Source organism: Rhinoraja longicauda, chromosome 1 (assembly GCF_053455715.1).
Source record: "Rhinoraja longicauda isolate Sanriku21f chromosome 1, sRhiLon1.1, whole genome shotgun sequence".
Lineage (NCBI taxonomy): Eukaryota > Metazoa > Chordata > Chondrichthyes > Rajiformes > Arhynchobatidae > Rhinoraja > Rhinoraja longicauda.
Window position 1 is genome coordinate 49,858,100 of NC_135953.1, and position 25,838 is coordinate 49,883,937.

Consider the following 25,838-nt stretch of genomic DNA (forward strand, 5'->3'; position numbering starts at 1 on the left):
AATTTCCTGTTTTCTCTCCCCCTTCTTTCTTAAAAAGTGGGATAACATTAGCTACCCTCCAATCCACAGGAACCTATCCTGAATCTATAGCACATTGGAAAATGATCACTAATGCATCCACAATTTCTAGAGCCACCTCCTTAAGTACCCTGGGATGCAGACCATCAGGCCCCGGGGATTTATCAGCCTACAGTTCCATCAGTCTACCCAACACCATTTCCCGCCTAATGTGAATTTCCTTCAGTTCCTAGGATCTTTGGCCACTAGAACATCTGGGAGATTGTTTGTGTCTTCCTTAGTGAAGACAGATCCAAAATACCTGTTCAACTCGTCTTCCATTTCCTTGTTCCCCATAATAGATTCACCTGCTTCTGTCTTCAACGGACCCACATTTGTCTTAACTATTTTTTTCCTCTTAACAAACTTAAAGAAGCTTTTACTATCCTCCTTTGTATTCTTGGCTAGCTTACCTTCGTACCTCATCTTTTCTCCCCGTATTGCCTTTTCAGTTATCTTCTGATGCTCTTTAAAAGAGTCCCAATCCTCTGGCTTTCCGCTCATCTTTGCTATGTTATACTTTTTCTCTTATTTTTATACTGTCCTCGGTTATACAGCCACGGTCGGTTCTTACTCCCCTTAGAATCTTTCTTCCTCTTTGGAATGAACTGATCCTGCACCTTCTGTATTATTCCCAGAAATACCTGCCAATGCAGGTCTTGCAAATGTTTATAGATATAAAATTCTTATTGATATCTTAACAATTCATGAATCAGAATTTTTTATTTTGTAATCCATGATAATTCTATGTCATGCCCATGTATATTTGGTGAAAATTGCAAATCATTTACAAAATTTGATTAAATGTTTTTTTCTCTTTGTAAACATAATCATCGGAGATTAATTAACTAGGAATCATGGTTGAATACTTTGCAGGTTGTGAAACCAATTCCAGTGAAAGCAGATGGGGCAGAGTTTGGAAAACAAGTAGCTGAAGGTCAAACAAATGCAAATGCCTCTCCACAAATGCAACGAGGAAGGCGAAGCCCTTCACCTGGTAGTTCATCTTCATCGGCCACATCATCATCATCATCTTCAAAAAATGTTGCAAAGTCCGAATCTCCTGGTGCAAGAAGGAAAAGAATATCACCAATTCCTGTAAGTGCATGAAGTAAGAATTTCTATCCTTAACCAACCACAAAGGAAGAATATTTAAATGTACAAGAATTTAAAACACAATTTAAATTACAAGGTAAATACAAAACAATGCATAATAATATCTAAATTAGCCTTTTTGTTTGACATCTTCACATTAGTAATGCTTGAGCTAACCATCTTGGGACTCTAAGTGGCCAAATGCAAATGAATACATCTTCACCACTGAAGACTGATGTTTAAAATAACTATTATTCCGAGTACTGAGTATTAAACTAGTCTGCCAGTTGACTTGGATTTTTTAAATGTTGAGGATATCCTGGGTGTAGTGAATTTCATTGAATTTCTTCAGGTGTGTAAATGGATCTGCTTGGTGGATTAGAACTGCCATTTTCCATTGACAACATAGTAAAATGAAAAATGAATTTAAACATGCTCTGATAGTGCATCGTGAAATGTTGTTAATTTTACATTGACAGTCAAGGTTAAAATGTGTGTTTCTTTGGGCTGTTGGTTTGTATTTTCTAGAACTGTTCAATTCACACACTGATAAGGTTGCCTTTTGAAACCAAAATTGCATGAGCTATATAGAATACACAGTGGAATAAAATTAGGCCACTGACTATTGTCTACGTGGTTAAAATTGATTATTTAAGATTCAAATTCTAGATCCTATGATGTTGCCCTACCACTATTATGTACAAACCAGCTATGTACTAGACTTTGTTTTTTAATCAATGTTCCATGATGCAATTTTTTTTGGGGGGGGGGGAGACGGACCTACAAACATAGAATTAAATGGCAAGACTCGAGTGTTTAATGGTCAGATGCACTGGGACCAGAACAACAAAAAAATTTCTTGGTCCTTTTTAATGAGATCATTGTTGATCTAATTATAACTTCAACTCTGTGTTTCCATCTATCCCCACTAACCCTATTGCCTGCTTGTTGACATGAATCAATCTATCCTGGCCTTGAAAAATATGTAAAGATTCTGCTTCTGTTTCCCTTTTGGGGAATGGAATTCCAAAGACACAACGCTTGGAGAATGTATTTAGGCTCCTCTGCCTTGAATAGATAACCCTTTATTTTTGACCATTGAATCATATTATACGAGACATCAGAGACGGCAAATGCTGGCATCTGGTGTAAAAGGCTGGTTGCATATAGCTTTTTTGGGGGGCTTCAGATGGATGCTGCATGGCCCTTTGTGTTTCTCCAGTAGCTTAATTTTGTACCCTGGTTACAGGTTCACCCACAAAGGAAAGGTTATACTGCAGAGAAATAGACCCTTCTGCCCAGTGTGTCCTTGCTATTGATCAAGTGCCCATCTTTACTAATCCCATTCACAAGCCCATGGCCAGTTGACGTGCACCTTGGTGATTTAAGTGCTCATCTAAATACTCTCACAACGTTGAAGTATCTGCCTCCACCTCCCCCTTGGGGAATGTGTTCCAGATTGCAACCACTGGGTAAAGAAAGTTCCTTCTCGAATCTTCTCTAAGAGCCCGTCCTCTTGTAAATGTAGTCTGTAAGCATACTTGGACAGGCATACCAAACAATATTTAATAATTAAGGAAGAAATAAGATAACTAGTTATCTAGAGGATTTTAACATCTTAACTACAGTTCAGAAATAAATAGTGAACTGTGTTGTAAAAAGTGCCACTAAAGATGGGTTGTTGCTTTCTAATCTTGCAAGGGCTATTTATGTTTGCTTCAACTAGCTGCATGAATATCAACCATATTAATGTCATGAGTGACTTTGGTTGAAAGAAAGTCTGAATTTGCACTCTTATTTCTATATAGTTTAGCCAAGCTCCATTCATAAACGTTGTGAGTATTTTGCTACAGCACCATGTGGAGAAGAAGAAAGCTTATAGTTGCTGGATTCTGAAGTAAAAATGAAAACTGTGGAAATACATTAAATGAAAGGTCATCGACCTGAAATATTAATTCCATTGTTTCACAAATGCTGCCTGACTCTAAACTGTCACTAGCACTTTCTGGTTTTTTATTGCACAAGCTGAAGATCCTGCTCTGTTTCTTAAAGAAAAACATAAGAGTTATGCGCATTTGGTGTGCATGCCTTTTTTTTTTGTTGCTGAAAAGTTGCATTACGCGCCATATTATGAATTTTGATGTAAAATTCTGAATTTTGGACATCAAAACTATGAATTTGTAAAATCAAATGTTGGGAGGTCTGGGAAAGGTAAAATTGGTACTAAAGGTAAAATTCATAATCCACTTGAATAATTGCAACACATTTTGTTGATCTAACTTGCTGTTTACTTTTCATAGTGAAGTGCTTGCTTTTTATTAAATAGTTGACTCAAGCTATGAAAATACCAGTTTCCTTACTTGTATATTTACCTGATTAGATATGTGCTCAAGAAGAAGAATTATTCCAGAGATGGAGATAAAAGGAACTGCACATGCTGGTTTCCAAAAAGACACAAAATTCTGTCGTAACTCAGTGGGTGACATTTCCAGTCAGGGAATTATTCCCTTGGGTTCAAAAATGAAAATCTAAAATCTGGCTGCAAAAATATTTACAATCGCATTCCATTCTTTAGTTTCAGAACGGACGTGTGACGCCTCCCAGGAGAGCTCCTTCACCTGATGGCTTCTCACCTTACAGCCCAGAAGAAACTAATCGTCGAGTCAACAAAGTAATGCGAGCACGACTGTATTTGCTGCAGCAAATAGGGCCAAACTCCTTCCTTATTGGTGGCGATGTTCCTGACAATAAGTACAGGGTGTTTATTGGTCCTCAGGTTAGTTGGAGATCAATTGTTAATGTTTTAATTTTCATTTATAAAATAAAATGAGGGAAGGCAGAAGGTGTTGCTCATTTGATGGTCCCATAATATATATTGGGCTGCATCTATTCCATTCATTATTGCGTACATTACTTTGATAGTCCATGCCTCTTAAAATATGCATTGCAGTACAAAAAGTAGTTAATTTGTTAATCATTAATGTTCATTATGTTGTAAATTCCTGGCAGGTAATGCTTTATTTGTTTTGATGTACTTAGTGTACTATTCCCATAACCAAAATTATATCGGCTTTCAAGATCCGATATCATTGACTGGAATTTATACAGAAGGTTAAATTGGCTTGGCTTCAGTCAAAGTAGATTTGTCATTATACATTAATGTTGGCAATTTGATGTCTGGAATGTTTAGTGTAGTGGGCAATGAGTATTCACTTGATCTACTGATCTATTGATCTCTTTAGGCTAAATACAGAGTAGATTGTTTTTGTGAACTCTGCATTCACACTATTCTATACTCAAAAGAAGATGCTTTGCATTTTTACGAAACTGTACATAAATTGTGCATCTGCTAGATTACATGGGATTAAACACCATTTGGCACTTTACTCTCTTGAACATACATTCTAAATATCCAACATTGCAGATTGCTGTAGGTCCTTATGTGATGGTGAAAAATGGGGATCTTTCTATGATGAAGTCACTCACCTTTTTTTATTTTAATGTCTAAAGTTAGTCCATAAGCAAATTTGAAGTTGCCCTTGTATTTTGTGAAGAGTAATGAAAGTTTGAAAGGAAGTGCAATTTAACTGTATGGGGGAACATTTGTGTCATACCTTGCAAAGACAAAGATTTAGAATGTTTCAGATCTGCAGGCATGCTTTTTTACCCATAATAATTTCACCCGTGTCTGCCTTCAAGGGACCCACATTTGACTTTGCTACTCTTTTTCTCTTAACATATCTAAAGAAGCTTTTACTGTCTTTCTTTATATTCTTGGCCAGCTTCCCCTCGTACTTCATCTTTTCAGTCCGTATTGCCCGTTTTGTTACCTTCTGTTGTCCTATGAAAGTTTCCCAATCCTCTGGCTTCCGGCTATTCTTTGCTGTGTTATCCATCTTTTAGTTTTATTCCATCCCTAACTTCCCTTGTCAGCCACAGTTGCCTCCTACTCCTCTTAGAATCTTTCTTCCTTTTTGGAATGAAATGATCCTGCATCTTCCGGATTATACCCAGAAATTCCTGCCATTGCTGTTCCACCGTCAATCCTGCTAGGATCCCTTTCCAGTCTACCCTGGCCAGCTCCTCTCTCATGCCTTCATAGTCACCTTTGTTCAACTGCAACACTGACACTTCCGATTTAACATTCTCCTTCTCAAATTGCAGATTAAAACTAATCATATTATGATCGCTACCTGCTTTTTGGCATTTTTCCGAGCTCTCTAAAGTCACGCTGCAGTATATTCATCCCCTTCTTTCCGACATTGTTTGTGCCAACATGCACTACCACTTCCAGCTGTTCACCTTCGCCCTTGAGGATTTTCTGCACTCTGTCCGTGACATCCTGGATCCTGGCACCAGGGAGGCAGCACACCATCCTCGAATCCCATCTGCTGCCGCAGAAACCCCAGTCCGTACCTCTCACAATGGAGTCTCCTACTACCACGGTGTTGCCTGACGTCGGCCTCTGGTTTTGGCTCAACAGCACTTTTTGCTTCGCAGGCCAGTCTGCCGCTCAGTGTGGTAACGTCCTCTTCCCCGACAGCTTCCAAGTGGGTGAACCTGTTCTCCAGAGGTACAACACCCGGGGACCTTTGCACTCCATGTTTCCTTCCCTTTCTCACCGTCACCCACCTTCTCTCTTCCAGTACCTTCGGTGTAACAATCTCACTGCAGGACTTGTCGAGGAACGACTCAGTTTCTCGGACGAACCTGAGGTCATCCACTTGTTTCTCCAGTTCCCCAACACGGTCCTTCAGGAGCTGTACCTGGATACATTTCTCGAACTTGTAGCAGCCAGAGGCACCAGCAGTGTCCCTGACCTCCCACATCCTGCAAGCATCACACTGAATCAGCTTGCTTGGCATTTCTTTCTTGCGTCTCACCCTCTCAGTCCAGTCTCAGCTGGGGGGGGGGGGCTGGAGTATAGCGATGGTAACAACACCTTTCACTAACTTTACAATGCTTTAAAATCTGCTCTCGAGATTGATTGTCCTCCTGTTAGACTTAAACTTCAATCCTTGAAAATGTTGCCATTTTGATCTTTTATAGACCTGCAGTTGTGGACGTGGAACATTCTGCATTCATGTTCTATTTGTAATGTTACGAGTCTTCCAGTTAGAACCTTCTGATTCATTGTTATGGAGAAAGACGTTAAAAAATTTTGAGGTAAGTAGAACTTTGAAATACATTTCTTTGCGAATTCATAATCACTAGATTGTGGAACAACTTTCAGTTCTAGAACGAACCATAATACCATCCAGCCAGAAAGAGCAGTCACTGATTTTACAAACAGCCCTCTAATTTGGACTAAAGTCCACCGAATATGAATAAATGACTTTTATGAATAAATGTATTATATCGGAGGTGCGGTAGATATTGGACAGATCAACCAGGCAGACTTGCCTTCTCTTCCATGGAATTGTTGTGTAAAGTGTTTTGTGCCCAGCTGAGCAGACTAGCTAGACCTCAAGATATCATCTCCTCTGAAACACGACCTTGTGTCCTTTTTGTTGTTAATACATTTTTCCGGAGATGATTATAAATACTTGATTTTAAATAAATAATTGCCGAAGCATATTTTTAGGAAAAAACAATCACATGCAGACTTGTTTAGCATATATGGAATGGATTAATTATTGGGCCATCATAAAGAGCGAAGACATCATTTTATATCAGAGAATCATACAATAGTTGCCTCAAATAAGTGGGTGTGGGGGGAGGGGAAGTACAGAAATACTCGAAGGCTATGGAAGAGCATGTAATGGATTCTAATATTTAATGTAGTTGACTTTATGACCTAGGAAGGGGAACTTAGACTTGATAATGCAGAACAACAGGATCTGTTGATTTAATACTGAGTGAGATAACAAATTAAAAAGGATTTGATTTGTCTGCATTTTACTTCACTATTCTACAGTAGGCAGTTCCGCTGGGCATGTAAAATATTAAAAGTGCATTGGGCCAATGGGACATGGATAAAGATTGCTGAGGAAGAAAAGAACAGCAGCTGCAGATGTTGTTATCCTGAAGAGTGAGATTTGTTTTTGGGGGAGGGATTGGGTTTTTTGGCAATAGATACCAAAACTGTTCTATTTATGAAAGACTTCCTGAGGAAATGTGCCAGACTTGATGAGGGTTTTGATTAATTATGTGTACGTGCAATCTCTGCGCAGGAAGAAGGGTGCATTTTCAGACACATGATGTGGAAAGTCATCAAAGCTCTGCAATAGGATAGGCTTTAATCAAAATATAATGAAATGCCTGCTTTAGAAGTCAAGAATTAATTATGTTTTTCTCAAAAGGTGGAGAGTTTGTTTCAGAAGTACCACAATAGACGAAGCTCACGTATCAAGGCACCATCACGTAGTACCATTCAAAAGTTTGTTTCCCGTATGTCTAACTCGCATATATCTGCTTCATCCAGTACATCTACATCCAATTCAGAAAATAGGTACGTATAAGAACAAATAGCCTTAAAGAAGGTTGATGGAGCATAGTGGAGGAGGAAAGATCAAGAGAATTGCAGACAATATGTCCTCATTAGAAAGCAAGAACTTGTAGTACCTGACTTTCAGATACTCCAAAACACGTTATATTCAATTAGGTTTTTATTAATTTGCATTACTCCCCATCTTTTTCTTGCCCCTCCCACCCCACAATTCTCTCAACTTCAAAAAATTCATATTCCAGAAGAAGGGTGCCGACCCAAAACATCACCTTGCCATGTTCTCCAGAGATGCGCTGAGTTGCTCTAGTACTTTATCTTATTTCTCTCATATTCCTCCATCGGGAACAGCTTTTGCATTTCCAGTGATGACTTAAAGCAAATCTGCCTCTTGCAAGTACTTAAGTGCATGTTTTTTTTTTGAAGAATAGATGTTATTTTGTTCTTTAAGTATTTCTTCTTGTTCACCCTGTACACTGCGGACTTCAGGCACAGCTCTACAAACTGCTATCTACAGAAGTTCTCTGACGACTCTGCCATCGTCGGCCTCATCACAGGCGACGATGACAAGGCGTACAGAGAACTGATCAAGGAGTTTGTGGACTGGTGCCAGCGGAACCGCCTCCAGATCAACGTGGGGAAAACCAGGGAGATGGTGGTAGATTTCCACAGGCGCAGCCAGGTCCCCCCGACACCGGTGAATATCCAGGGAATGGACATCGGGAGGGTGGATTCTTATAAGTACCTGGGTGTTTACTTCAATAATAAATTGGACTGGACCGAAAACACCGATGCACTATACAGAAAGGGCCATAGCAGACTTTATCTGCTAAGGAGACTCGGGTCCTTTGGAGTGCAGGGGGCACTCCTAAGGAACTTCTACAACACGGTGGTTGCATCAGCCATTTTCTATGGAGTGGTCTGCTGGAGCAGCAGCATCTCAGCGGTGGAGGGGAAGAGACTTGACAAGCTGGTCAGGAAGGCCAGCTCTGTTCTGGGTTGCCCCCTCGACTCGGTGCAGGTGGTGGGAGAGAGGAGGATGATGGCAAAGTTAACATCGCTGCTGGACAATGACTTCCACCCCATGCAGGACACTGTCACTGGACTGAGTAGCTCCTTCAGTGACAGACTCCTTCACCCCAAGTGCCTGAAGGAGAGATATAGGAGGTCCTTCCTTCCCGCTGCTGTGTGACTGCACAATCAGCACTGCTCCCAGCAGACGAGTCAACAGTAACAGTTAAGAATACACAGAAAACGATCACAATTTATCCTTGTCTTTACTTTTATTTGTAATGAATGATCTCTTGCTATCCACTTTGCTGCTGTAACACTAAATTTCCCCAGTGTGGGACGAATAAAGGAACATATTATTATTATTATCCTCCTAGTGAGCCACCTATTTTATTCCAGACAATGTCACTTGGATTTTTTTTAAACTCTTCATCACGTGCATTTTCACTCTTGGGCATCTGAAAATTGATTTTCCATGTTGTTAAGTAACTTTTAAATGGAACTCAGTCACTTGGTAATTGTAGTTGTTCTAATAAGAAAATTTATTTATCTCTTGAGATTGTGTATATTATCCACAGGGAAGAGTTTTGAAACTTAAGTTCCTGAAGCTATAAATTTATTTTTTTAACCTTTATAGCTTGAAGGATGAAGAAGAGCAAATGTGTCCCATTTGTTTGTTGGATATGCTGGATGAGGAAAGTTTAACAGTGTGCGAAGAAGGCTGCAGGAATAAACTTCACCATCACTGCATGTCAATCTGTAAGCTTCTGATTCTTTTTCAACTTTTTAGTTTTATTTTTAAACAAATAGAATGTGACAACTTGAACATTTGAGGATGACTGACTATATTGCTATTTAAGACTATTTCTATCTGACCAAATATTTGAAAAGATTATACAGATTTGTTTTGCAAATTTAAATTGATGAACTTTTATTTTTGCTTTTTGCATTTGGTTGCTAGTTTCTAGTCTGTTATTTTGGTCTTTGGATTTAACCTGTGTGAATATCATGACTGATTTGAAAGACTCATTCTAAAATTCAAAATGATTTTGAATTGAGAACTTCTGAAATGAGAGTTACCATGACCATTTTCTGAATCATTAAAATCAGTTTTAAAATAATGGTGCACCAATCTGGATCATTGTTCGAAACGTTGTCTAAGCTTTGCTTGGCATGCTCATAAAGACCCAGGCCTTTTAACAAATAATAATTGGATTGCTGTACTGTAGTCTAGCCTTATCACTCAACGTTACTGGAGCAAAACATAAGATGCAATTGCCTGAAATGTGTGTGAATTCTGTATGTGATGTTGCAGTGTACATTATTTTTCACTCTGGAATGTATTGCCCCAACAGTTGTATGGAGGCAATGATCCATAAAATTGTCTTGAAGTTAAAAGCAATGTAATATACCTGAATATTAGTGTGATGGGTAGTTATTTTCAAGACCCGCACTTGCGCGGATATTAAGTTTTGTTGGACTTGATTTTAGGGGCAGAAGAATGCAGAAGGAATCGGGAAACGTTGATCTGTCCTCTATGCAGAGCCAAATGGAAGTCCCATGAACTACACAGGTGGGAAAATTTGCTTCGTGAATCTTAGATTGTGTTTTGTGCTTTTGCCTTTTAATTCCTTCGCTTTGTTTTAAAAGTTAGAGCCTGTATTTTGCTAATAAAGCCCTACATTCTGAATCTCTTCAGAACTTCCATATGTAATCTGGATACAGGTGGCCAAAGCACTCAGCAGTCCAGTGATGGTTCTGTGGAGGACTTGTTCTCGGAGCGTTAGCAGCCATAAAAGCTGTCATGTTTGAATGTCTTTTGACTTTCTGAAATCTTTTAGAGGTTATCATTCCCTTGTATGAATGCTGGGAATTCTCAGCAAGATACAGCTCAAGTCAAGTCAAGTTTATTTGTCACATACACATACACGATGTGCAGTGAAATGAAAGTGGCAATGCCTGCAGATTGTGCAATAAAAAAAATTAAAAATTACAATTACAGCATATAAATTTAAATTAATACAGAAAAGAAAATGTAGTCCCTAGAGTTATAATAGTTAACAGTCCTGATGGCCTGTGGGAAGAAACTCCGTCTCATCCTCTCCGTTTTCACAGCATGACAGCAGAGGCGTTTGCCTGACCGTAGCAGCTGGAACAGTCCGTTGCTGGGGTGGCAGGGGTCCCTCATAATCTTGCTTGCTCTCGATCTGAGGAGTTAATTGAAGGAGGGGGTGGGGGGGGGGGGGAGGGAAGAGAGAGAGAGAGTGCTGACCATTAGTAAAATGTTGCAGATGTCAAATGCAGAAGTACCAGACTTGCTGACATTTTGCCAGCAAAATCTGAGCTTGTGCTCAGATTAATCTAGTTATTAATCAATATTAATTCATTTGGTATATTTTTATCACAGAATTTTACAACGTGGTTCTATTTTTCCTTTTTAAAGCCATGAATCTCAAAGTTCAATACAGGTCCAGAATCAGCCACAGGAAGTAGCTGCACAGAGACAACAGCAGGACAGTGACTTTAGTCTTCATCATTATGGTGTCCAACAAATTCCACTCTCTTACAAAGAGCTGACAGAACCCTGGATTCAGGTGAGGGCATTACAGAAATATTAAACTACTATTTGCACAAAATGTTATTGCACTGCAGTTGAATGCATGCCCCTTGCTTTGTATGGTAAATGTTTTGAAACCAGTTTCTTACATTCTGCAAGTTTGCAATGTTTACAAGGTAAAACTATCATTGACATTTTTTTAATTGATTTATGAGCAAAAAATAGGAATTTTAATCTAAAAATATCTTTGGAGAAAATGTTCTAACTATTTGGATTTTTATTTATAGTATGCTTTTTACTTTCTTGTCTAGGTATTTGGAATGGAACTTGTTAGCTGTCTCTTTTCTCGGAACTGGAATGTACGCGAAATGGCATTAAGACGTCTTTCACATGATGTTAGTGGTGCCTTACTGTTGGCAAATGGTGAAATCCGTACTGGAAGTTCCTCCTGTATTAGTGGAAGTGACACTGGATCTAGTTTAATGGGAGCCAATGGAGCATCTCAGACTGATATCTCAGGAGACGTGGTAGTGGAATCATGTTGCAGTGTACTCTCAATGGTCTGTGCTGATCCAGTCTACAAAGTTTATGTTGCTGCACTGGTAAGATACTGGTAATTTACTATTTCAAATGCTCAATCAATAATATCCCAGAACTGGACACCATTTCCAAAATATATTGTGAAATGGCATCTCAAACCCCACCAATAGATTGCAGGGGAAATAAAAACAAGATTTCCATATTTTTTATATTTAATCTTTTAAAAACCCATGTAATGAAGAGATATCTTGGAACACCGGTACGAGTCAGTTCCAATAAAATTGAAATCATTGCCACGGAGATACATTTAGTATATGCTTAGAGTTGTAGAGTTTATTTTATCATAGCCGTTTCATTATTGTGTCTATCTGGTAGAAAGCGATCTTAAAATACTTAATTTCGGAATTTTGTTATTTTTCTTTTGGGCGGTGATAAAACAGCTGAGAGAAACATTTAAGGTCTCATTAGAACATGTAACTGCCTCTTAATTTAATGGAAAATTATAAATTTCCATTTTCAATGAGTTAATGTCCACCATAAAATATTTGTTTGAAAAAAAATGAATATACTCTACATTGTCTTGCAGTAATTGCTACTCTTAATGCAGTTTCCAATGCAACATTTTCACATTTATTTAATTTGTTTATATTCTAAATGATCGATTTTGTTTTTATTTATAAACATTAGCAAATTGATGTATAGCAACCACGCATTTTTTCCATTACTCTTTTGGTCCCAGATACATGTCCATCCTCATTTTTCCACCAGTTGCCAGAATGAGAGTGCAGTGGTTTTTTTGGCAGTGGACTCATTCCCACTACACAGTTTTAGCTTGAAATGAAATAGTAGAAAATAATGGATTTTGTGTGTATATATTTCAAAAGGACACTTGCTTCTGCTCTGTGCGAAACTTGCTAATAAACTAAAATCACTGGTAGTAAAATAATAGAGATGTAATAATTGAGTTCATTTTAAAAATATATATATTCTACATTTTTATAAACAGTCAGTTGTCAATTTAATTATTGTATGAAGTTGCAAGAATAACAACGTTATTAACTTCAAGCCCAGTTTATTGAGCACCAGGATGCAAGGCTACAGTCCAAGCCGCAGCTCTCGAGCCAGATGACTCCTGTGGGTACCGCGCATGTGCAAGATAACTTTTTGCAGGAATGGCATATGTAAAACCCAACATGGACTGTGAATTCAGTGACTTATCTACATCCCCTTTCCTTAGCTCATGTTCCATATCAAACTAAATATCATGCGGTGGGAAATAGGCACAAAAATTCAGAATCTTCTTCAGGGACTCCTTTCGGGCTGGGTCATTTCTGAGCGTTCACCCTTGTGAAAGCACACTTGACCTGCCACCGAGATGTGTGGGACAGAGCCAGCGGGAATGTCTTGGAACAAATCTACTGTTCTTTTTGCACTACAATGGTGGCACTATTTTACTCTGCTTTGGTATAGTATGATTTTATTGGGTTGTATGCAAAGTAAAGTATTTCACAAGATACATGTGATTATAAAGTAACTATTGAGATGCACCTAGGTGGAGATTTACTTCCCTGTTCAAACTGGTGTGAAAGGATCAAGCTTTTCCAGTGGAGATGCGTTGATGCTGGAGATCTTCCTGATTCAGCTTGTAGTCCATAATGGTATTCAGGCTCTATCACATTTGTGCGGCATTCATTTGATTACATTTGCTACTCGAGCCTGTTTTGGAAGTCTCTCTTGGCGTTCCTGAAAGCTTTGCAGATATCATTATTAGTCACCGTGTGGAATGCGGGATCATCTTTTTTTTGGCAGCCCTGGATCCAGATTTTAGCAGAGTGAATTTCCCTGTTCATCTAAGGTTTCTGGTTAGGATAGACCATTATTGTCTTTTTCAGAATGCTTCTTGATGAAACTACTGAAGTATTCTTACTCGGGCTCGTTGAAGTGGTCTTGAATGTATTCCAGTCCATCGACTCGAGGCAGTTTTAAAATGGACTCGGCCTCCTCGGGCCACTACTGTATTCTTATTTTTGTTAGTACCTTGCATTTCAGTCTCTGTAAACTGGCAGGTAGAGCACCAACAGATAACCTGACAGGTTGAAATCAGGATAAGTGATGAGCCTACTTGATGGTGGTGCAGAATGTTTAAGAGTGTTGACTCTTGCCCCATGTGGGTTGTTATACTGGTGATATTTAAGGAGTTAATTCCTGATGTGAGCATGATTTAATCATGAGGTTTGACGAACAGGGAGGGCACCTGGGTTTGCAATATTTAGAGTAGACGTCCAAGTATAATTCGTCCATTGGTTTATAGAATAGAATAGCCTTTATTGTCATCCAAAAACATGTTTTTGGACGAAATTCCGTTACCCACAGTCAACAATAAAAAGCAATAAAAATAAAGCAATAAAACACACAATCACAAAACCACATAAAACAAAAAAACATCTGTCACAGTGAGTCTCCTCCAGTCACCTCCTCACTGTGATGGAAGGCCAGTATGTCTTTATCTTCCCTGCCGTCTTCTCCCGCTGTCAGGATGTCGAAATTGCCATGTCGAGGAGCATCTTAGAAAATATCGCCATCCTCTGGCACCGTCTTATTTGTTGTTGGAAACTTGTCCCTTGGTCAGCTGTGATGTCTGGGGTTCAAACTATATGGTTGGTCTTGGGCACTGGCCAAAGATAGAAATTGGGTCAGTGATCTAGATCAGAGTTTGTGATAGAATCCAAAGAAGATGGAAATGTCAGCTATTGGATGATGAACCAGCGGACTGGTAATTAGGTGACAATGTGTGGTCAAAAGGGAAAAAGCCATATGTGGGAATCATCATGAGTGGAAGTGTGTCGTTGAAATCGAGAGGATGAATGAGAGTAGGGTTAAATAAAGCTGTTGCTGCTGGTGCTGTGATCAGCAGAATGTAAACCAGGAGTGTCAGTCCCACAAAAATGGGGGATTGGAAATCTGCAGATAGGAGGACAGGTGACTTAATACGCACATTATATAATTTACAACTTGGATAGCAGAGGTGTCTAAAACAGTTTTGAAATAAAAGAATATTAGGTTTAGAATCTGAGGCAAAATAATTTAATCAGGAGGATGGTTAAATCCACAACATGCTGTCTTAAGAGGACAATGTGCCTTAACTCTCCCCATGATTTTTTTTCCTCGAGAAATACTTGAATCGCTAAGGAGGATGTAGGACATAGTGATGGAATTAGTACAATTGGAACGGGTAGTTCTGCTATAACGTGATAGTTGTATTCTGAAGAATACCCTTGTTGTAGAATGCTATGTAATAAAGGCAGTTGGGGGCTGGAGAGTTTCCAGATTTTTCAATAATTTAGTTTATTTTTGTTACTGTAAAACTAAGGACTGTATGTTAAGTTATTTAATAGAGTATGTTTGCACAAGTATCAAGAGAAGCAATTGCTTGTCAATTTTAATGGGCATCCAGGGTTAAAGTAGCAGCTGTGTTCTTAAGAGACAATGGTGTCTGATGGCCCTGCAGGCAGCCTGGGGCTTGCCTTGATCAGGAACTGCTCCAGTTGATCGGACCGGACCTTAAGCTTTGGAAATGGCGCCAAAACATGATGGCGCCAGCATATGTATATGTACAAAAAGAATTTCACTGTGCAGTTCCATATGTGACAAATAAAGCACCATTATTGCAGGGAGGTTACATGGGAACGAGTTCTTCCCCATCCATAATATTAAATTCCAAGATAGCTATTTTTTCTACTCGTCTGTTTCCAATTTTTAATGGGATACCTCGTTCCCAATTGAGATTGTAATAACCAATTTGGCCCATGTAATGCAAGTAATGTTCCCCAATTCATTGCTTGCGTTGTATCCAATTTGTGTTATGGGAACATGTAATAGCTTATCAGCATGCATTGGGGGCAAAAGGACCTGATTTTGAAGGGTGTGACATTAACGATGAGCAGTTTTGTTATGACATGGTCGGTGCAGTTCTGATACATTAATTTGAAGTGGCAATCTTTTTGTTGGGGTTCTGGGAAAGATGGTTACAGACTACAGCGCAAACAAGGGCTTTGGATAAAAAGCTGGAAATGACGTATTAGTTTGCAAGAATGCAGATTTCATGAGTTGGACCTACATGGAGCTGTACCGGCCTTTCAGCCCAACACGTCCATGCCAATCAATATGTTCCACTAAACTAGTCCCATTTGGCGCATATCCCTTAAAAATCTTACTACCCTGTCCAAGTTTTTTTTAATGTTGTTACTGTACTTGCCTCAACTATTTCCTCTAGCAGCTCATTCCATGCACCCATCACCTTCTGAGTGAAAATTTGCCCCTTGGGTTCCCATTAAATATTTCTCCTCTCACATGAAACCTATTTCCTCTGGTTTTGATTCTATTACCCTGGGTAAAAGACTCTGTTCATTCACCCAATCAACTATCCTCATGATTTTTGACACCTCGAAGATCAGAATAGAATCATGATAGTAAATATAAGATGAGGGGCCAGAACCTGATGGCCAGGAACTGTGAAAAATACTAACTGATGTGAGAGATGCGAGGCAAAGGTGATCAAAAATTAGATTCACTACCAATGGTGAGGTAGAAATTTCTCTGGTATTCCCCAAGGGTGGTTGGGGCCAGATCATAGTCATAGAGTGATACAGTGTAGAAACAGGCCCTTCGGTCCAACTTGCCCACACCGGCCAACATATCTCAGCAACACTATTCCCACCTGGGTTTTGGTCCATATCCCTCCAAACCTGTCCTATCTATGTACCTGTCTAACTGTTTCCTAAATGTTGGGATAGTACCTGCCTCAACTACCTCCTCTGGCAGCTTGTTCCATACATCCACCACCCCTGTGTGAAAAAGGTACCCCTCAGATTCCTATTAAATCTTTTCCCATTCACCTTAAACCTATGTCCTCTGGTCCTGGATTCACCTGCTCTAGGCAAGAGACTCTGCGTTTATCCGATCTATTCTTCATGATTTTATACACCTCTAAGATCAGCTCTCATCCTCATGCGCGCCAAGGAATAGAGTCCCAGCCTACCCATCTCTCCCTGTAGCTCAGACCCTCTAGTCCTGGAAACATCCTCGTAAATGTTCTCTGTACTGTTTCTAGCTTGACAACATTAATCATTAGACAAAATCAGATCATTAGACATATGTATGGTTGAAATGGGTAAATATTTTAAAAGTTCAAAGAATTGAGAGAACAGATGAGTTGGCACAGATGACAAATGATCATATTGAATGGCAGGGTGGGCTTGAGAGGCAGAGACCCATCTATTTTTTGTGCACGTATCATTTGACAAATAGATCAATCAACTTAAAATGAAAAAAGTTATTTGCAATGTTTAAATATACAGAAAAATGAAAGGGAATGTATGAACAAAACAAGGTGTTTTTGAACACCTGACAGATGGAGCCTAACAGAAGTAGGTCACATGTTGATTGATACCAAGCAGTTTAGAATTAAAATTGGCTATGTCAATTTTACTTTTGCACATTTTAGATTATGAAATGCCTTGCAGAACATACTCCGAATCCCTCGACAAAAAAATAAAGTAACAATTTCAAGCTGTGACTTATTTTTGTTGGAGTATGTGGTACTTGCTAAAATTAAAACCAAAATTTATCATTTTTTTGTGAAACAGTCAAAGGTCTTACTTAATGAGTCCACTTGTAAAAGATGGGAATCATTTTAACTAATGATTTTTGTTAGGTTAGAAGGGTGAAATTTGAAACCCAGTCGTTTCTGTTTGGTATTGTCAACCCTGTCCTTTTGAATTCTTACTCTTTTACTGAGGCTGACATTTGCTTGTGGCATTTTGTTTAGAGGGGTTGGCATGCAGGAACATTGAAAAGCATTGTTCATTTAGGTTTGCAATCACATGCCTTACAGAATGGCTTTTCTGTTGTGCATTTGTATGGTGCTATATGCTGTATTAAGTAGGAGCACTGAGGCATATAAAGCCAATATCTATGAAAAATTATTGTTTGGTATTAGAAAATGTCATTCGTACATCAAGTAAAATGTTTTTACATAGAACACAAAGAGCCAGCCTTTTCTGTCCACAAGACCACATTCATGAACATACATCGAGCTGTGCAAAATTCTCCTTAATTAATGATCAGTTGTGTGTTCTTCAGCTACAGTGTCCAGCATGAAGGTCTTGTAAGCTTTGCAAGTTGATGTGCAAGGCTTACAAATGTTGCAACATTTTATCCAATGTTGCAATATGATTATGTTTATTTGCAGCTGGGGGACTTGTTTAATCCTCAAGTCACAGGTTTGCTTTCAGTAGAAGGGCAGTTAGCCTCTTTTTGTAGAAACCTTGCAATTTACTGTAGGAAAGAACTGCAGATGCTGGTTTATATCGAAGGTAGACACAAAATGCTGCAGTAACTCAGCGGGACGGACAGCATCTCCGGAGAGAAGGAATGGGTGACGTTTTGGGGCAGACTTCAGTCTGAAGAAGGGTCTCGACCCGAAACGTCACCCATTCCTTCTCTCCAGAGACGCTGCCCATCCCGCTGAGTTACTCCAGCATTTTGTGTCTACCTTACAATTTACTTGTAGATCGCTGTGAGGGACGGTGGGAGAACAAAGGGGGACCCGAGGGTGGGCACTCGTTTAAAATCCACTGCCCAGGGGATAAGTCTGTGTTTGTTCATTTGTTCCCGTGAAGGTACTGTGCACACAGCAGCCAGCCAACAGTCGCTTGTCCTTTTCGTTTTGTTTTCACTTTTAATTTCAAGTTTTTGTGTACCCTGTGTGTTGTAACTGTCGGCAGACCAATTTCCCTCCGGGATGAATAAAGGTTTATCATATCGTATCGATTCATATTGCTTGTCTCTCTATCCTGAGACAACTTTGATCTTGATTCTTCACAACTGGAACATTCAAGATTCAAAATGTCTATTTTAATATATATATCTAGCTGGCTGTCCTGATTCAATTCTCTGTAAATTTAAAATCATTCAAACTCTGCACCCTAATTATGTTGACCTTTTTGAGATGTTCCTTGAAACCTACCTCTTTCACCAAGCCTTCATATGTACATTATGTACTCATAATGTAGCTTGGACAATAACTTTTGCTTGATTTAATATTCCTTTGAAAAGTCATGTGACATTTTTCCATGCGAAGATGCAGTATAAATGGAAATAGTTGTTTATTCATCGGGTATTTTGGAAAATAGTTACCAAGAAGAAGGATGAAATTGAGAGCTGAGTAGTAAAGTTTTATGAATATTAAAGACAATTGTTTCACTTTTCCTAATATTTAGAAGAAATTTCTGCTTTTCCAATACCTGTTTTCTGACAATGGTGTGCATGATATTAAAATTGGTAGTCTGAGAAGGGGGTCATAAGTACATGTGTGCAAATTAATGCTATATTTCTGGATGATGTTGCTGAGGGGCTATCTAATGAGAAATGGGAAGAGGCTATATGTTGACCTGTGAAGGAAAGGGGGCAAAGCTATTGTAGACATTTCTGCCCACAAAAATAACCAAAATTAGAAGCAGCTAGCCCACCCTTGTGTATGATGGTGGTAACCCATTGGGAACGGACGGCCTGCCTGGTCAAGTGTCGAGATTGTTGATAGGTCGAAGGATAAAGAGGAATAGATAATAATTTATCACAATCTAAATGAATTCATTAATTGAAAGTTGTATCAAAGCTGTTAGAAGCGTAAAAAGTAGACTAGTCAATATACGGTGTGAAATATGATATCTCCCATTAATTTCCAGATGTTGCATACAGTGCAGTTGCAGATAGATGGGGTGGTGAAGAAGGCAAACTGGCCTTCAGTTAACGTATTGAGAAGTTGGGATGGTAGGTTATAGTTGTATAAGACGACGGTGAGGCCGTAACTGAAAATTTCAAATTTGGTCTTCCTACTCTAGGAAAGTTACCATTAAGGTAGAAAGAGTACAGGGAAGATTTACGAGGATTCTCCCAGGATTTGAGGGTCTGAGCTATAGCGAGAAGTTGAGCAGGTTAAGACTTTTTAATCCTTGCTGTACAGGAAGCTGAGGGGTGATCTTATAGAACAAAGTCTTTTTCCCAAGGTATGGGAATTGAGAACTAGAGGGCATGGGTTAAGGTGGGAGGGGATAGATTTAATAGGAACCTGAAGGACAACGTTTTCCACACGCGATTGTTGGTATATGGATCGAGCTGCCAGAGGATGGAGTTGGTGCAAGTACAATAACATTTAAGAGGAATTTGGACAGGCACATAGGAAGGCTTTAGAGGTATATATATGGGCTAAATGTAGGCAAATGGGTCTAGCCTAGATCAAGCATCATGATCGGCATGGATGAGTTGGGTCAAAGGGCCTGTTTCCATGCTGTTTGACTTTCATATCAGTGATGTAAACATCAGCTTGTGCACCAGCTGAGAGTAACTACTTTTATGTACTTCAAGCATGTTTTATTATTTACTTCATATAAATCTACTTGTATTAAGATTTTTGATCAATTTATAAAATCTGTATGCTGAGTTTTAAATTGGATAGTGATTTTTTTATCAGTGCATTGATAGGCCGACCATGTATAAGCAACTAAACGGCTTAATAGTTTGCTTAGTAGCATGATAACAAACTCTTCTGAGCCCCCTCCAAAAATATTTTCACAGCACAAGTTTTTGATGTTTGCTTAATGTTCTGAATGTTTAAGAAACTTGAAAGATGGAACTTAGTAACTGAATTTGTTGTTTTTGCATTTCTTACCAGAAAACCTTACGAGCCATGTTAGTATACACCCCTTGTCATGCAGCAGGAGAAAGGATGCGACTTCAACGTCTTCTTAGGCCAGTAGTTGAAACTATATTGGTCAAATGTGCAGATGCTAACAGGTAATCAAATTGTGAATTGGACATGTATTTCTATTTTAATCAGACAGTGAATTTGCATTCTCTATATGGGACAAAGAACCCAGTCATTTCCCTCCAGCTGCCTAGATGGTTGTAGATGTCCTCTGATTACAGCCATTCATTTTCGACTACAAACTCTAAAGTTGCTTTGTGATTTCCTTTTCCTGAATTTAGCTGGTTCACGCCATCTTCTTACTGTCTTTATAAATATTACATTCTGTCTTCAAAGTTCTTAGATTTACAAGCCTAATTGCAATACCACAAATGATCATGTGAATTTTGTTCTCGTCCCCGTATCCCACCACTGTCCTTCTTCCTTCCGCAATGTATCTTGAGGGTTAAATTTTTCCCCTCTCGCCTTAAATCTCTTTCCTCTAGTTTTAGACTTTTACCCTCCCTGCGCTCTTTCCAGCTTTACCTGGCTGACCGGAACTGTCCAAAATACTCCCTGTGTCTGGTCTCACCAATGACTTACAACGTGATGTCCCAACTACTGTACTTAATGAAGATAGACGCAAACAGCTGGAGTGAGCGGGACGGGCAGCATCTCTAGAGAGAAGGAATGGGTGACGTTTCTTAATGCCCTGACTGCTGAAGGCAAGCGAGCCAACACCACCTTCACCATCATATGTCGCGCTTTCAGGGAACCATATGTTTATATTCTTGGGGGTCTCTTTCGGTTTTGAACTTGAGAGCAAACAATATTACCCAACTATTATGTTGGGCGCACAATAACTGGTGGTTCCGGTTTCTAAACATATACATTTGTTTTTCAAGTATATTCAATGACCCAATATTTCAATAATTCCAAGCTTATTTTTGTTTCTTTCAACCTACATTTGTTCTAATAATAAATAAAGTGAAAAAATAAACATAATTTAGTTAGAAAAGCAGTACCACGTGCAAAACTACGTAATATTTTCTGCGTTTTATTTCTAGTCGTACGAGTCAACTTTCTGTCTCTACACTGCTGGAATTGTGCAAAGGCCAGTCTGGAGAGCTTGCTGTGGGCAGGGAAATTCTTAAATCAGGCAAGAAACATTTGCTGTTACAACCTCCTTCTATAATGAGTGCTATATCATAGTGTATCTTTATTTTTCCCTAAACACTTTGGTACTAAAGAGGTGTCAATTAAACACTTTTTTGGTGGCAAAACTAATGGATGTGAAATATTAATAAATATCTGCACGTTTGTGATGAAGTTACGAATGGGTTTTCTCTAATGGATATCACTTATGATATTGCTTATGTCGCTTATGAAGATGGAACACAACCTATCATCAGGAACCATGTAATAATGGTGAAAATAACAGTACTTAAGATGGTTCAGTCTGCAGGATCTGCAGTTTCCATCTTGGAATATTAAAATTAAAAGGGTGGAAATTGCAAATGTGTTATAATTTTGCCAAACTGAATAAAATAAATTGTGCTTTATAGTATTGGAAATATAAAATTCCCAAGAATTATCAACTGCTTATCAAATACGTTCTTAAAAAAGCTACTGGAATCTATAATTGGTATGAAGTTTCTGAGCACGTTTGAGCTGTCAGGAGGGTATAAATCATGATGGATGGCTCACACGTATGATGTTTTAATTTAATATCCAGATCTGGATGACCCAAATTTGTCAGTTGTAAAAGAAAATTGTTCTTCACCTACCTGCTTTTGAAGTTAATACCTAAAGGTAACCCGTGTTACTTTTTTTTTTCTCCTAGGGTCCATTGGAGTTGGAGGTGTTGACTATGTCTTAAACTGTATCCTGGGCACCTCAACAGAGTCCACAAATTGGCAGGCTTTGCTTGGTCGCCTATGCCTTATTGATAGACTTTTACTGGAATTCCCTGCAGAATTCTATCCTCACATTGTTTCTGGTAGTGAGGGTCCGGTTCCTCAAACAGAACTTGTGCTAGAAAGGTAATGGTTGTCGCCTTTTTACATTTCTTGCATGGCCCTCTGGCAGTGTAATATTCCCCCTACTTTGCATTTGAGATAACAGAGGTTAAGAGTTAATGCTACCAGCAGTTCCAAAAAAAGCTGCATAAGCAAAAGCAGATCCAGTAGATTTCACTTAATTATAAATTAATTTAGTTTTTAGATGGGGTAATGATTTATGTAATTTTCAATGTTGATAAATTTTGAAGTGAATATTTGCATAAAGAGCCAACTAAAATCCTTGGCACAGATTTGAAGCGTGTGCTGCTTGCTGCTGTTGGATGATGCAAAAGGGATGTTTTTGCTTTTGTGGTGCTATTTTCTGACTGTTAAGAGCCCTTCCGCAGTACAACTAGTTTTATGAGCGTCTTCTCTGTGTCATCGGAGAACTTTCAAGTTAATTTTGTAGAATCTTGTTATTCCTTACATAGACAAAATGTGGAAGCTCACTATTGGAAATAAAAGCAGAAGGTACTGGAAATAGGAAATTACACGGTTATTCATATACAGATCTGCAAAGGTTTATAGGACCTGGGGTTGAGTAGTGTACAAAGAATTGTAAGAGTTGCAGGATTACAAGGGCTTCAGGTCTGATATGATGAATATAGATTATAAATACAGTGGTGTAGTGATGGGGTTGTTAATGAGCAGAGGGGAGGGACTGTGTCAATAGTGGACAGTGAGGGAATAAATCAAGATGATGTGAGCAGGTAATATTAATGGGAAGATAATTCGTAAATTAATGGGCTAAGTTCCACAGCATCAACTGATACACTAATGTGAATTGGCTCCAAGGAAGCTTTTTGGCTATGTGAGCAATGCAACATGTCTCCTTCACAAACTGGATAGAGAATGGATAATGAACAGTTGAAGCTTGGAGTAACCACAAATTAACATCCAGGTTGAAAGTCAAATTTACAATTGCATCCAGGAATCATGATCCAAAATGGTAAAATTAGAAAGTTGTATATGAGCGAAGATTTCTGATTTGTTTAAAGAAAGCTTGCTTTATGAGGGGATGTGTCTAGTCATTTTGTAGAGAATTAATCTTAAAATTCTACTTGAGAGAACACGAGCTTTCTCAAATAATTTGGTTCTCCTTATTGTTAAATGACAGTCTAGAATATTTTAGTTAACTATAATGTATGAGTTTTCTTAGCTTTCTTAGCCAGTGTGTGGCATGACTTCGATGGTTGAATATTTTGTATTGAAAATCCATGATTTGTAGGTCCCCATCTGTATTTTATTTATCAAGAAATTCTTGCTTCATTTTGTTCTGGTTTGTTTTCCAGATACAAGAAGCTACTGTCACTTTTGAACTTTGCACTGCAGTCGATTGATAATTCCCATTCAATGGTTGGGAAAATGTCCCGGAGAGTCTTCCTCAGTGCTGCACGAATGGTTGCCAGGGTGCCTCATGTTTTTTTGAAACTGATACACATGCTGAGTGTAACCAGCTCAACTCATTACACACGTATGAGGCGGCGCTTGATGGCAATTGCGGAGGAGATGGACATTCTTGATGCCATTCAGTTGGGTATAGAGGACCTACAAACTGTGGAAGGAAGACACGATAACTTTGTGGAACCCTCGGCTCCACATAACTCGCCATGTGCTACAGAAAATAATTCCCCAGTCAACACTGTGCAGTTATCTGGAAGAGTAATGAAAAGTATGTTAAGTCCTGATCATGATATTAAATACGTTGTTCGATCAGATGATGTGGGAGAGATATCAGGAAATAATTCTACGACAAGATTTCCATCAAATTCTGTGTCCTGTGAACAATCAAAGACAGCCATTCAAGCATGTCCCAGGCCACTGAATCAATGTGTCAGTTCATCAATGACCCCATTAAATCATTCCCAATCTTCCTTCCCATCTTTGCCTTCTCCTTCATCATCTAGTCCTTTAGCTGGGCAACTGGCTATTGAAGGTTCCAAATTAAGACCTCAGGGTTTTGTTCAGAGCAAACTTGCATCGTCTTCCCCAAAAGCACAACGTAAATTTTTTCTTCAGATTCAGAACAACTGTTGTAAGGATATTATTGGAACAAGAGAGACTGAAAAGCTGTCTCCAGTTTTTACCCAGGCCCAGCCCCCTGCATCCAGTCAGCTTCACAGACCAAAACCATCTCGGCCGTGCCAAAACGAAGCAGGGAAATCGCCATGTGACTTGACTAGAAGTAGTATGATGCTTGAACTAAAAGATCTGACACTGAGTGATCACTCCAGCAGCAATCCGGTTATTCCCAGTGATGAAACAGTTTTCACTCCGGTGGAGGATAATTTTCGCCTCAATACTTCAGCAGAACTAAACTCTAGCATGGAAGACCTACTTGAGACTTCGGTGCCTGCAGGTGATAGCACTGTTACCTTTAAATCTGAAGTTGCTGTGCTCTCCCCTGAGAGGGCAGAGTCTGACTGTACCTACAATGATGATGTTAATCAGAATAGAAAATGCAAAGAAAAGATGGAGGCAGAGGAGGAGGCAGCATTAGCTGTTGCCTTGGCTATGTCGGCATCCCAGGATGCCCTTCCTGCTATACCTCAGCTGCAAGTTCAAAATGGAGAGGATGTCATTCTTATTCAGTTAGATGTAAGTGTTCTTCATTTTATCACCTCTTAAACGTTATTTTAATCTTATCTGTCTTTTTCCTGGCGAACTGTACATGCATATTTTCATTGGGATCATAATACAACAGCAGTGATGGATGACTAATTATCACTGCTCTTTTAAAATGTTTTTATGTTAATGTGGTAAAACAATTTGGTTCTGACTTGCCCATCATTTGGTAGAGAAATGGAGTTGGGTGAAGCCTCTAAAGAGGACACGGGAAAGATTCTACAATGGCAGGCGACATTTGTATTTCAAATCTATCCTATTTTTTTAAGCCGCAACATCTGTTTGCTGGACAAATGGGGGAAAAATGCCTTTCTCTTCTCTCCTCTCTTGCCTTGCTATTTTCCAGCCTCTTCCCACACACCTGGCCTTTCCTCCTCTCCACCCTTTGCCTGGCTTTTACCTCACCGTCCTAGCTTGGCCTCTTTCCTACGCTCCTCCCTCTACTGTTCCTCCAGTTACTTCATCTTCTTCATCCAATGTTCCAGATATGGCCTCCTTTACATCGGCGAGACCAAGCGTGGACTCTGCAACTGTTTAATTGAACACTGGCGGTCAGTCTGCCAAGGCCTACTGAATCTCCCAGGCGCATTGATAATTAGTCATCCATGTACAGTCCAAGTCGCTAACCATTTTAACTCCCCATTCCCATACTGACCTTTCTGTCATGGGACTTCTCCATCATCACCTCATACTACACTTGGGTAG

At 39.2% G+C, this 25,838-nt stretch overlaps 1 protein-coding gene across 1 annotated transcript in view; it reads left to right on the forward strand.

Annotated features, from left to right (window-relative positions):
• map3k1 (mitogen-activated protein kinase kinase kinase 1, E3 ubiquitin protein ligase) overlaps window positions 1-25,838 on the forward strand; it is a 78,340-nt gene that overhangs the window by 39,005 nt on the left and 13,497 nt on the right. The window contains exons 3-14 of the mRNA XM_078397057.1: window positions 934-1,155; window positions 3,728-3,928; window positions 6,202-6,318; window positions 7,455-7,603; window positions 9,246-9,367; window positions 10,100-10,181; window positions 11,052-11,202; window positions 11,477-11,767; window positions 20,437-20,558; window positions 21,516-21,607; window positions 22,292-22,490; window positions 23,801-25,106. Coding sequence (XP_078253183.1) covers window positions 934-1,155; window positions 3,728-3,928; window positions 6,202-6,318; window positions 7,455-7,603; window positions 9,246-9,367; window positions 10,100-10,181; window positions 11,052-11,202; window positions 11,477-11,767; window positions 20,437-20,558; window positions 21,516-21,607; window positions 22,292-22,490; window positions 23,801-25,106 — 3,054 coding nt within the window. The remainder of the gene's footprint in view (window positions 1-933; window positions 1,156-3,727; window positions 3,929-6,201; window positions 6,319-7,454; window positions 7,604-9,245; window positions 9,368-10,099; window positions 10,182-11,051; window positions 11,203-11,476; window positions 11,768-20,436; window positions 20,559-21,515; window positions 21,608-22,291; window positions 22,491-23,800; window positions 25,107-25,838) is intronic.